This window comes from Eumetopias jubatus, unplaced genomic scaffold, assembly GCF_037043125.1.
Source record: "Eumetopias jubatus isolate StellerSeaLion01/CBP00866 unplaced genomic scaffold, mEumJub1_p1.0 scaffold_4, whole genome shotgun sequence".
Taxonomy (NCBI): domain Eukaryota; kingdom Metazoa; phylum Chordata; class Mammalia; order Carnivora; family Otariidae; genus Eumetopias; species Eumetopias jubatus.
The window spans coordinates 183,220,644-183,234,249 of NW_028274810.1; the positions used below are offsets into that span (position 1 = coordinate 183,220,644).

General features: G+C 39.8%; 1 protein-coding gene across 1 annotated transcript in view; it reads left to right on the forward strand.

Annotated features, from left to right (window-relative positions):
- Positions 1 to 5,713: 5,713 nt before the first annotated feature.
- LYPLA1 (lysophospholipase 1) overlaps positions 5,714 to 13,606 on the forward strand; it is a 29,291-nt gene continuing 21,398 nt past the window's right edge. The window contains exons 1-2 of the mRNA XM_028118961.2: positions 5,714 to 5,869; positions 6,751 to 6,782. Of these exons, the coding sequence (XP_027974762.1) occupies positions 5,801 to 5,869; positions 6,751 to 6,782 (101 nt within the window). The 5' untranslated portion in view covers positions 5,714 to 5,800. The remainder of the gene's footprint in view (positions 5,870 to 6,750; positions 6,783 to 13,606) is intronic.

Here is a 13,606-nt window from a genome sequence, read left to right on the forward strand (position 1 = left end):
TCCTTAATATAAGAGCTAAAATTATAAATCTTCTAGAAAAAAACATAGGAGAAAATCTTAGTGATTTGGGGTTAAGCAAAAATTTCTTAAAGCACTAAAATAAAATGCATAAACTATAAAAGAAAAGTTGATAAATTTGACTTTTTAAAACTTCTCTTTAAAAGACACTTAAGAATGAAAAGTTCAGTCACAGATTGGGAGAAAGTATTTTTTAAAACATGTATCTGACAAAGTATTTGTATCTAGAATAAATATATAATTCTTACAACACAATAATGTTGAGACAACCCAGTTAAAACATGAACAAAAGATTTGATCAGATATGTAAAATAACTATTTTGGAAAATATTTTGCCAAGTTTTTAAAGACTTTAACGCTTCACCTTCCACATGATTCAGCAGTCCCACTCCTAGAGAAATGTGAGCTTATGTTCACATGAAAACTTGTACAGGATTGGTAAGATAGTAGCTTTCTTTGTAATAGCACCAAACTGGAAACAACTCAAATGTCCATCAACAGTTGAACAGATAAACAAATCATGGTATGTAATGGAATGCTACTTGGCAATTTAAAAATGAACAACTGATAAAACAATATGGATAGATCTCTAAATAGTGATGCTGAGTGAAAGAAGTGCTAGAAAATGCAAATGAATCTACTATGACAAAATAATCAGAGGTTTCCTGGGGATGTGCCATAGAGGGAAGAGATAAGAATAGATTATAAACTGGCCCAAGAGACCTTTTTTTTAATAATTTTTTTTAAGATTTTATTTATTTGAGAGAGAGTGAGCACGAGAAGGAAGGAGGTGTAGAGGGAGGGGGAGAAGCAGACTTACCCATGAGCAGGGAAGTCTGACGCAGAGCCCAGGACCCTGAGATCTTGAACTGAGCTGAAGGCAGACACTTAACCAAGTGAGCCACGCACGCGCCCTGAGCCCAAGAGAACTGTGTGCAATGGATATGTTCATTATTTTGATTGTAGTGATAGTTTCAGGAGTATATAATAAAACAAAACTCATTAAATTGTGCACTTTATATATGTGCAGTTCATTGTAAGTCACTTTAGATCTCAATAAAACTGCTGAAAGAAACAATACATGGTATTTTAATGTGTTTTTTAAACTTATTGTAAAGTTTTATTTTTTGTTTGTAGTTTGTTCTTTAAAAATTCAACATTGTTTTTGAAATCTGCTCATGTTGCTGTATTTACCTATCATTCATACATTTTCACCTTTGTATAACATTTCATCATATGAATATAATAGTATATTCATCTATTTTCCTGTCAATGAGTGTTTAGGTAACTATCGGTTTTTCACTTTACGAAGCGATGCTTTTAATATTCCTATATGTCTCTCTGTGCACATATATGTGAGGTTTTCCAAGGTATGCCCTGAAGTAGAGTTGTTGGTCATACCTACCGTTAACCTTAAAAATAAAAGCTGGTTATTTTACCAGCAAAAGATGGATTTATTCAGGAATAAAAAGAGAATTATAATCTGGGACAAATAAGCAATGGCAAAACCATAGGCAAATTTGGGGAACAAAGGAGAGGTACCCTTTTTTAAGGAGAAAAGGGGTAAGTTGGGAAGGTTGCTATAAACTGAAAATCCACTGGAGTAAATTGGGAATTTGATTTCCTGGGCCTTCTCATTGTCTGAGCTGTTGTGGGGGGCGGGGCAGGGGATAGGAGTACCCACCTGCAAGATTAAGTTCTGGTAAATTCCCATCTGTCTTTTCCTATTGGGTCTGCTACTGACTAGGAGTGGCAGGGCAGAGCTTCCCCTGCCAAAACCTACACATTCCATTTTAGTGAGGTTTCATGTTACCAATTTTCACACTACACACATCTGCAGCTTCACTAGATCTTTCCAAATTGTTCTGCAGTTTCATTCAAGTTTGTACTTTCATCAGCAGTGTAGAAAGTTAAACCATGTTCTGTTCTTTCTAACATCACTGGTCTAAAGTAGTAAATTGTTTTAATTTGCATTACTTTAATGATTAAAAAAGTTGGGCACTTCCCTGTCAGTCATTTGGATTTCCTCTTCTGGATATTGCTACAATTTGGTGGGAGGAATAAGAGGAGTAATGGAGGAGCCATCTGAATTTTCTCTCAAATGTAGTCAGTTATTCTGATATCATTTGCTGAAAAACTGTCATTTCTCTACTGATTTGAAATGTCACCCTTAACATCTACTTATTTCTCCTGTGTGTTTCATTTTTTTTCTTGGAGTTTTAATTCTGTTCTAGAAATAAATCCAAGCAGGGCACCTGGGTAGCTCGGTCAGTTAAGCAGGTAAGCATCTGCCTTTGGCTCCAGTCATGATCTCAGGGTCCTTGGATTGAGCCCCACATTGGGCTCCCTGCTCAGTGGGGAGTTTGCTTTTCCCTCTCCTGCTCCCCCTGCTTGTGCTCTCCCTTTCTGTCAAATAAATAAATAAAATCTTAAAAAAAAAAGGAAGAAATCTGAGCAAGTAAGGGAATTCAGTAAATGATCCAATCTATTCGTTCCTTCTTATATTGGTAATTTACTACTATAATTTCTAGATGATGTGATGGGGGGGAAAACTTTTTCTCTACACTCTTAGGCTCAGCAACTGAAGACTTTTAAATTGAATTGACAAAAGACAGATTAACAGGAGAAGAAGGCTTATTTCATATGTATATGTGGGGGGGGCTCACAGAAACTATGAGAGAACTCTAAAGAGTTGGAACACTTGGCTGGCTCAGTCAATGGAACATGCAACTCTTGATCTTGGGGTCAATGAGATCGAGCCCCACATTGGTCTTAGAAATCACTTAAGGAAAAAAAAACTCTGAAGAGGCAGTCAGACAAGGAGGCTTATGTACAATCTTAAGAAAGGGAAATAAATTTGTGGAGAAATAACAAGACAAAGGAAAAGGGTTTTGAGCTTCTAGGTGTAGTAAATTGGGAAATGTAAACTTGTAGGGGAACTAATGGAAGGTAAAGCTTATTTTGCAAAGTTTGTGAAATTCCACTTTGGTTCCAACTGTCTTCTTTGTGGCCATAAAACTCACCCAGAAGAGATTTATGGCAGTCTTTCTTTCTTTTCTTTCTTTCTTTCTTTCTTTTCTTTCTTTCTTTCTTTCTTTCTTCCTTCCTCCCTCCCTTCCTTTTTCTTTCCTTTCTTTCCTTTCTTTCTTTCTTTCTTTTCTTTCTTTCTTTCTTCCTTCTTTCTTTCCTTCCTTCCTTCTTTCCTCCCTCCCTCTCTCTTTCTTTCTCTTTCTTTTCTTTCTTTCTCTCTCTTTTTCTTCCTTCCTTCTTTTTTTGGAAAATTTTATTTATTTAGAGCAAGAGAGCATACACATGCCAGTGTGAGGTGGGGAAGGGGCTGAGGGAGAGAGGGAATCTCACGCAGCCAACTGTGTGCTGAGCATGGAGCCCAAGACAGGGCTCAATCTCATGACCCTGATATCCTGACCTGAGCTGAAACCAAGAGTCAAACACTTAATCAACTGAGCCACCCAGGTGCCTCAGCTGTCCTCATTTCTTTTTTTTTTTTAAGATTTTATTTATTTATTTGAGAAAGAGAGCACATGAGAGGGGGGGAGGGTCAGAGGGAGAAACAGACTCCCTGCAGAGCCGGGAGCCTGATGCGGGACTCGATCCAGGAACTCCAGGATCACGACCAGAGCCGAAGGCAGTCGCCCAACAACTGAGCCACCCAGGCGTCCCAGCTGTCCTCGTTTCTTAGAAGTTTCTGTTCTTAGATAAAGGAAACTCCTAGAGGGCTTCTTTCTTCATCTATTGATTCTCAGTGGCCTTAACACAAAATAATCATATAACCAAATGGCATAATTTGAGGTGGTATATTCTGATCCCATTCAATGTCATACATTTAGTAGGGCTGGTACCTTCAATTACTGTATTTCTTTTTTATTATTCCTGGATTTTCCTGCATGTCTATTCTCCCATGTTTATGAATTTTAGACTAATTTTATAAATTAGGATATTTGAGTTATTAAAAAATAATTATTACAGTATAAGTTATTGGGATTTTAATTGGGAGTACATTGCATTGGTAGTAATTCTGAGCAAATTAATAAACTTATAATAGTGCATCTTCCTATCCACTTACTTGACTTTTTTGTATGTTGGTGGCTTCATGCTTTGCTGATATAGTTCTGATATATTCTTGCTAAGTTTTGCCTGAACATATTTTTTAAAACTTCTATTGTAAATATTTTTTTCCATTACTTATTCCAACCAGCTATTATTTGTAGCTAGAAAAACTATTCATTTTTGTATATTGATTTAGTAATTAGCTATATTGCCTAGTTTTCTTGTAATTTTTAAATAGCTTTTGTTAAGTTTTCCCTTTGTGTAACTGATGTGGGAAACAAAGGCAAAGAAAACAATTAAATTTCCTTACTGCCTACAGCCCACTGACAAGTCCTGTAAACAGGTAGAGTGACTTTTCCTCTGGGAGTTCAGCTGCCTCCATGTTAAAATTTTAGCTTAACATTATCCAACCCCCCAGGATCCTGTAAGTCTACTTTAACATATAAAAATTCCTTTGGAAACTTCCTTCATCTCTATGCCCCTTGATATATATTAGCAATCATCTCCCAAGCATATGACCCACTGATATACATCTGAAGGGTCTCATGACTAGGGTTTTACTATACAGTAATAAATGACCTTTTCCTAACAAATGATACATACTAGGGAATATGTCACGTTCACAGTAAGAGCCACAGATAGTTTTTCTCTGTATTTATATCACAACCAAATACTTAAAAGCCTGACATAAGCACGTGTACTCCAACGTGAAATGAGTCACATTATCATTTTCAATAAATCAGCATCAACTTAACATTTCTGAATTCTCAGCACTCAAAACCATGACGTCATAAAAAACAGTACGAATAAGATTCCCCAATCCTTCAGCATTCTGGTGATCATGTGAATTAAAGTGGAGTGGGTTTTTTAAAGCCTTTTGTTCACCAACTTCCTTCCCTATCTTAGACTACTCCCTAAATATCATATACATCCTTTTAAGTTTCTCCACTGAATTGTGACCTTCTGAAGGTCAGGGCATTTTGCCTTTAAGTGTTTCAGTCTCTTATCCCCTCCCAGATCCTACCAAGTATTTGATATGCTTTGAGCTCCCCTCCACAGCCCCCCTCAAACCCAGTGCAGGAAAGAGGCCCGTCCAGTCTCGTGCTTAAGTCAGTACAGTGTCAATATCCGTCAGTCATAATTGTGGATCCTCGATGCAACTGTTTTCCTTTCCCGCTGAGGTTTAAAGGAGGAGGGGAATCAACCCCCAAACTACACACTGGCTAGCTCCGAATGGAAATAAGGCAAAACCTTACGAACGAGTACACCCCGGCCTTAGGAAATAAAGGAGTACCTGGGGCTGGATACGACTGGCTTTGGGGATAATTCTTTTCACTACTGGGCCCCGAGGCCGGCAGCGTGGTCCCGGGAGGCTTCCCTAGGGTGGCCATCCGCACAGAGCACGCGCGGGCCACGGGTTACGAGGCACTAGAAGGTCAGCTCCGTTCGCTTCTCGGTCGCAGCCAATTGGGCGTAGCTGGGCATTGTGACACGCCGAGGGAAAGAGCGGCGGGGGAAGGGCAGGCGGACAGGACCTTCGGAGCGCCCGAGCGCGGAGCTGGCGCAGGGCGGCGCGGCGCCTCTTTGGCGCGCACGCGCCTGAGCGCGCGCCCGGAGGGGCGGGCCGGGAGTTGTTGCTCGCACGCCCTTGGGCAGCGGCCGGGCGCCCGTTGTCCGTTTTGCTTCCGACGCGCGCAGTCAGTGGAGCTGGTGTATGTGCGGCAATAACATGTCTGCCCCGCTTCCCGCCACCGTGCCCGCCGTCCGGAAAGCCACCGCTGCGGTGAGTGGCGGCGGCCAGGGTTCGGAGGGGCCCGCTCGGCCCGCTGCGGGCTACTGCCTCTGGCGCGGGGTTGGGATCTCAGGCGGGTAGGGGACCGGTGGGTTGGGGGCCCTCTGCCCTGCCCGGCGTGGAGGGAGTGGGGTACGGTGGGGATAGTTGGCTCGGCCCGGGCCCGTGTTGCGGCCGGGGTGGAGGATCCGCATCCCCCCTCCCCCCGCCCCCGCCAAGCAGCCTCTGAACCCGAGTCCCCTGCATTGCGGAGCGCGTGCGGCCCGCGGGACCCCCGGACCTTCCCCACCCCCACCCCCTTTCCCAGCTTGGAGGCTTTGGCGTTAGTGGAGAGGCGCCCTAACACGAGGTGACTTTATAGCGTGTTTCTGTCTCGTTTGTGGATGAGAAAATCATTTTCTTACCTTGCATTCTTGTTCTAAATTAAAGAAGTTGGAAGATTGCGTGTCTCACAAAATCAGAGGGTTTTTTTTTTTTTTAAGGAAACTTGTGTATGAGGCTCTCAAACTTATTTTTAACCCCACATCCCCCTCTCCTTTTTGCGATGGAAAAATTTACAGCCTTTGTGAGAGATTTTCATGGTTTGACTTGACAGAGACAAACTCTTTCTTAGAATGTGGTTGGTGATCATTTGCACTTAAGAATGTCTAACTGGGACCTCCTTAAGTGCTAAAACGCCACATTAATTATCTTAGGAACTCAAGGAGAGAAGTTAAGGATTTTTGTCATTTAAGAGGTCTGGAGAGATTAATTAACTTGCTGAGGGCAGTATTCTGTAATTCTGGCATCCACCTTAACCAAAACTTCAGTGTGTAACAATTCTATGTGGGTTTATTTTGGCATTGCTTATTAATTTTTCTCTTCTCTTATAGGTGATTTTCCTTCATGGATTGGGAGATACAGGGTACGTACCCTTATTAGTAACAGTAATGAAATGGGGTTATGCAACTCTATACCATGAAATGTTTATTTAAGAACTCTAGGAATGTATAAAAGAAGATTCGTAGTCCTATTTACAGTCCAGGAATAAGATACAACCTTTTCCTTTTTGAAAACTCCCAGAATTTTTCTCTCATCATCTTAAATTTCTCATACTCAACTCATGTTTCTGGAACATGTTAAATTGCAAACTCCTTGAGTTGCTATGGGTATTAGATGCCAGAGATGGGTGGAATGTTGCACACAGAGACAGTTTGCAATTGAGAGCTCTCTACAGGAGTTAAAATTTCAGGGCAGGTTGAGAAGTAGTTGATTTTGATAAGGAAGTAATAGTAATGTGTGGTATACAGCATTCTGATTGAGTGCTTCGGTATTCCCTTAGAAGAAAAAATCAGTTGAAGTGCAGAGGAGGCCACTCGAAGATTTATTTGGAGTCTGATCAAACAAATTTTGCTGTGCTAACTTTAGATAATATGACTTATCTTTCTTTAGGCTTTTTCTCTATTGAGATTTTTTTTTTTTTTTAATCTAAAGCTGTGATTGTCAGGGAACCCAGCTGGCTCAGTCCATAGAGTGTACAGCCCTTGATCTCAGGGTTGTGAGTTCAAGCCCCACATTGGGTATGGAGCAGTAACAAGCAGTGATTTTCTATTTGAAACTTGGGCAAAAGTGTTGTTACAAAATTACAGAACTGGAGGAAAACTGCAGATAAATAAATTTTGATAAAGTAGCCAAAAAACTATTAAATCTTCTTTACAAGGAGGCATTGGGCTAGACTGTTAAAAGTGATTCCTAATATTCTTTAATGCCAACTAGGTAGAAGTTTATGACATACCTTGTATGGGGCTAGGGAAAAGGTTAGCAGGACTCTTTTGGCAATCAGGTAGTCTTGTGAAAATGACAGACCCAGGGGCGCATGGGTGGCTGACTTGCTTAAGCGTCTGCGTAACCGGCTCAGGTTATGATCTCGGGATCCTCCGATTGAGTCCCGCATTGGGCTCTCTGCTCTGCAGAGAGCCTGCTTCTCCCTCTCCCGCTCCTGCTGCTCTTCTCTCTCTCTCTCTCTCTCTCCCTCAAATAAATAAATAAAATCTTCAAAAAAAAAATGACAGACCTGTTTCACTATTTATTTAAAAAGAGACTTAACAAAGCTCTCTTTTACAACCAAACCTTTCTTAATGCTGAGAGTTAGGGAAGAGCTTGCTACCCTGTAACTTTCCCATCAAGGAGATCCAGGCCTGAATAATCAGTCCAGGAGAAGCAAGTTTCAGTGTAGGAACGTTCTTTGTGGACCCCAAATTAGCCAGATTCCATGGACTGAAATTAAAGAGTGAACATGATGAAGGAAACGAACAATGTGAGATTAAAAATACCAAGAGTATCCATGGCTTCTTGACTAAGAATTAAGTTTATATAAAAAATTAAAGATCTCCAATTCTAAAAATACTTTGTGAGATAGTACTAAAGAAAAGCTGACTCGGGGTTCCTGGGTTGCTCAGTTGGTTAAGCATCTGAATCTTGATTTCACCTCAGGTCATGATCTCAGGCTGGTGAGATGGAGCCCTGCATTGGGCTCCACACTGGGCATGGAACCTGCTTAAGATTCTCTCCCTCTCACTATGCTCCCCACCTATCTTTCTCTCTTTCTCTCTCTCCCCCCTCTTAAAAAAAAAAAAAGGCAAGAAAAAAAGAAAATTTGTTCTGTCAATACATGTTGAAGTTCAGAACCAATCAATCCGACAAGTGGCAATTTTATGTTTATATTTGTCAGGTTAACTTTGAGGATGATGGGGATTAAATGATTCAGTTTGTTGCTGTTAAGATGGACAGGTTTTGCTGTTTTTTTGGTTAAGGTTCTTTTTTGTGGAACTAGCCAGGGTGTACTGTCTAGTAACTTAGGTCTCAAGGTCTGTGTCTTTGAGATTCCTCATGAAAAAAGTGGTGGCCAAATAAGATTGAGAGACCTGTATAATTCTATATTTCATCAATTCTAATATGTAATTTTCCTCATATTTTTATGTTTCTGAGATTGGTACTAATTTTACTACATGTATGTTTATTGTGGTGGTGATTTTTTTTGCCTTAACCTATTTTTTCAGTGGTTCCCCTCATATTATGTCTTAGTGTCTAGGAAATATGTTATGGCATATTCTCCTCTTGAAAAAACTTACAGCATATGCACTAGCATGTTTAAAGTTCTGAAAAGTTTTATTGTAAAGAAACGTGACAACCAGAGTGTTCCTAATAACACGTATAATAAACTATGAAACTACTATTCAAATAAACATATTTTAGACTATACTGTATGGCACGAGATCATAGTTTTCCTTCTAAAGTAAAACTGGCTTTTGTTAGGATTTTGAAAATGTTGTATTTGTATTGTAAAAAAATTCAAACTGTGACTATGAGAATAGTCCTAAAACTCAGTGATAAGTGTTTTTTTTTTGAGATAAGTGTTTTTGATAACATTTTTAAAAATGTTTTATTTTGAAATATTTTCAAATTTATGGAAGAGTTGCAAGAATAGAGATTGCTCAATACCTTTTACCCAGATCCACTAATCCCTTTGTTTGTTGAATGTGTGTGTTAATAATATGTTTGCTGAAATCCTTGAGAGTAAGTTGCAGTTACCTTGATTTTTCATTTCCACACTTTAGCTTGCATTGACATTTTTGCAGAGGTTAAGCTAGTCCCTAAGTTCATTAGATAAGTTTATGCATTTTTGGTACAAATACCGTATAGGCTATATGTCCTGTTCAGGGCATCATGTCAGGAGACAGATGATAGCCTTTGTCCCATTATTGATGCTTAACTTGAATCACTTGATTAAGGTGGTATTTTCCAGGTTTCTCTACTGCAGTTATTCTCCCTTTGTAGTTAAAAAGCAACTTGTAGGGAGATACTTGGAGACTTTGCAAATTGTATGTTAAACTTTTACCCAGTATTTTCAGCATCCGTTGATGATTCTTGCTTGACTCATTTGTTAATATGATGTGATTTCCCAAGTCTGTCACACTTTATTAGTTTGCCCCTCCCCATTTAATGCAGACTATAGATTTATGTAATGGGTTATATTCCATCATTGTTACTGTGTTTTAAAATTTTTAACTTTTTCTTTTAAAATAACTTCAAATTTAAGTAAGTATTGCAGAAATAGTATTTAGATCTCCTCATACCCTTTCCTGTTACCCAGTGGTGAAACATTTGAGCATATTGTAGAAATATTGCCTCATTACTCCATAATATTTTATTCTACTTATTTTTTTTTTTAAGATTTTATTTATTTATTCATGAGAGAGAGAGAGAGGCAGAGGGAGAAGCAGGCTCCCAAGGAGCAGGGAGCCCAATGCGGGACTCGATCCCAGGACCCTGGGATCATGACCTGAGCCGGAGGCAGACGCTTAACCATCTGAGCCACCCAAGCGCCCACTCCATAAAATTTTAGTGTGTATTTTGTAAGCACAAGGACATTCCCCCATGACCACTATCATCAGATTTCTTGGTTCTGTCACATTTTCTTGGTTTGACCGAATCATGTCCTTTATGGGCCCAAGATCCAAACCAGGATCACACGTTGCATTTAGTTATCTATCGTGTCCTTAGTCTCCTTCAGTCTAGAGCAGTCTTTCCTTGTCTTTTATGACCTTGAGACTTTTTGAGAATACAGGCCAATTACTTTGTAGACTGTCCCTCAGTTTGGGTTTGTGTGATGTCTCCTGACTTAAGCCTTTTTGACAGGAATATCACAGAGATGTTGCCGTGTTCCTCTCAGAGGATTGTATCAGTTGCACACTATGTTGATTTTTGTTCCTTTACTGGTGATGTTACATTTTTTTCACCTGGTTAAGATGGTGTTTGCCCTGTTTCTCCACAGTAAAATAAATAAGGGTATTTACTGAAAAATATTTTGTGGGGAGATGTTTTGATACTATGAAAACATGTTTCTCACCAAATTTTCACCTATAGATTTTGCGTCTATTAATTATTTTTATCTATATCTATTATTGTGATAGTTCCAGATAATCTTTTAAAAAAATCCTTCATTCTAGATTTATTCATTGGCCGCTCTCCCTTCTCCCTTATTTATTATGTATGTATGTATTCATGTATTCATTTTAAAGCATCAAATCAGGACAGACTCTTGGATTGCTCTTTTACTGTGAGGGTTACAAACTGTTAAATCTGTCATATATTTGATGGTCACATCATCCTACACTTGGCTATCAGAAGCCCCTCCAAGCTACTCTTATGTCTTTGGGACCATGCCCCATCACTCCTTGAGCACTTTCTTGCTTTCTGGTGCAGCAAGATCTTTTCCAGGATCATCTTATGTTTTTTCTGCTTCAGTCCTGGGACTCAGCTCTTTTTTTCTTTTTCAAGAGCCCCGGTTCCTTTTAGTAGAGAATATTTAGGAACCAAGATCTGAGTGCTTTATGTGCTTACTGCTAGAATCATTACTTCTAGATCCTTTCAGTGGACAGAGCCGGGAGTATAGCTACATAACATACATGTGTAGACACATCTATATCAATTTTGATATCTACATACATTAAAATTAGGGGGTGTATACTGATTCCTCCAGTTCCACTCAGCACCACTGGGTTTATTCTAGCCTTCCCCCTTTCTGTATTTGTAATTCTATCAGAAACCTGGCTTCTGTTCTGGCAGTTATGGCCAGTAGTATACTTTGGCATTGCCCCCCTACTCACCCCCCTCCCAGCTGAATGTGACACCTGAAAGCTCAGTTCCAGTTAAGGGGAGCAGGAAGGAGAAAAGGCCAGGTGGAAAGCTTGGCCCTCTTCATGTAAACTTACCCTTCCCCTCATATATTCCAGGAGTTACTGGTCTGTGTTACCTATCTATGTGAGATTTTTCTAGGCTGTGGAGATTGTAAAGCTTAGAAGAGAAAGTTTCATAAGAAAAAAAAGACTAAAAAACCCAAAAGTTTCAAAGACAGAAACTGGTCAGGTAGATTAAACCTTACTGAGAGGGGTGCCTGGGTGGCTCAGTCGTTAAGCGTCTGCCTTCAGCTCAGGTCATGATCCCAGAGTCCTGGGATCAAGCCCTGCATCAGGCTCCCTGCTCTGCCGGAAGCCTGCTTCTCCCTCTCCCACTCCCCCTGCTTGTGTTCCCTCTCTCGCTGTGTCTCTGTCAAATAAATAAATAAAATCTTTAAAAAAAAAAAAAGAAAAAACCTTACTGAGAGATCAAATAAAGAGAGGATTGTAAATAATATTGAATTGGCAACATGGGTATATTTTATGATCATTCATTTGCAAGTCCTTCTATAATCAAGAACTAAGAGAATTATAGGATGTGATTTGGGGATCATTAAGTTATAAGGACTAGGGAACTGTTCAACCTAGTTTAAGCAAAAAGCAGTATTTGTGGAAGGATACAAGGGTAGCTCTCTTGTATATAAAGTCCATGAAGGAAAAGATTTTTTTTTTAATTTTCTTGATCTATAACTCACATGCTATAAAATTGACCTGAGAACACAGATATTTTCTATTTAACTTAATACTGCATCCCCAGGACTTGGACAGTACTGGATATGAAGAACAACTAAGTATCTGTTGAGTAAATAAATGAATGAATGAGGAATTCCTGGGGAAAACATATAATGGGAATTAGTCACCAAGTATATTAGTTTCCTAGGGCTGCCATAGTAAAAAAACCATAAACTAGATGGCTTCAAGCAACAGAAATCCATCCTCACAGTTAAATAGGCTAGCAGTCCAAAATCAAGGTGTCAGAAGGACTATATGCACTCCCTCCAAAGGCTCTAGGGGAGAATCCTTTGCCTCTTCCAAGTTTGATGCCTCCTGGCATTCCTCGGCTTGTGGCAATGTACTTCCAATCTCTGCCTCCCTTTTCACATGACCTTTTTGCCATTTATCTGTGTTTCTTTTCTTTTTTTTTTTTTTCTCTCATTTCTGATAAGGACGCCAGTTACTAGATTTAAGACCCATCCTAATCCTAGCAAATCTCATCTTGATCCTTAACAGATTACATCTGCAAAGAGCCTCTTTCCAAATAAGATCACATTCTGAGGTTCCAGGTGGACATGAATTTTGTGGGGACTATCTAATCAACTACACCAACGCTATTCTCTCTGCCTTTTGTGCCCTTGTGGTCTCTCACTTTTCCTTCTTTCTATATATTTGCACAGTTTTCTCTGCTGACACACTTTCCTTATCACCCAAAAATGGACCACCCCAGCTCTGACTTTATATCACCCCTAGTTCTGGTGTTCATTTAAGAATCTGACCCATCTTGGATGCCTGCGTGGCTCAGTCAGTTAAGCATCCTTCTTCCGCTCAGGTCATGATCCCAGGGTCCTGGGATTGAGTCCTGTATCCGGCTCCCTGCTCTGCAGGGAGTCTGCTTCTCCGTCTGCCCCTCCTCCCCCTCGTTCTCTCAATCTCTCTTTCTCTCTCAAATGAATACATAATCTTTAAAAAAAAAAAAAAAGAATCTTACCCATCTTGGGTCATTTTGCTCTTAGCCAGGTAGTTGGTAAGACTCATTAAGACAGGTAGGGGAGATTCCATGACAGTGATATGCTACTGGGACACAGATGGTGATGAGTTGTGTTTCTTGTGGAATCTTTGAGTTTTTAGTTCACAGCATATTACTTTGGAGTAGTGAAGATAATGAAAACAGACTTCAGTTACTTTGTAGTCTTTTCTAAAAGCACAACTGAGAAGTAAAATAGAGTGGATTTGTAGTATTTTTTGGGATATGCCTTGAAATTCACTTTTTGAACCCATAAAACCTGTGTGTGTG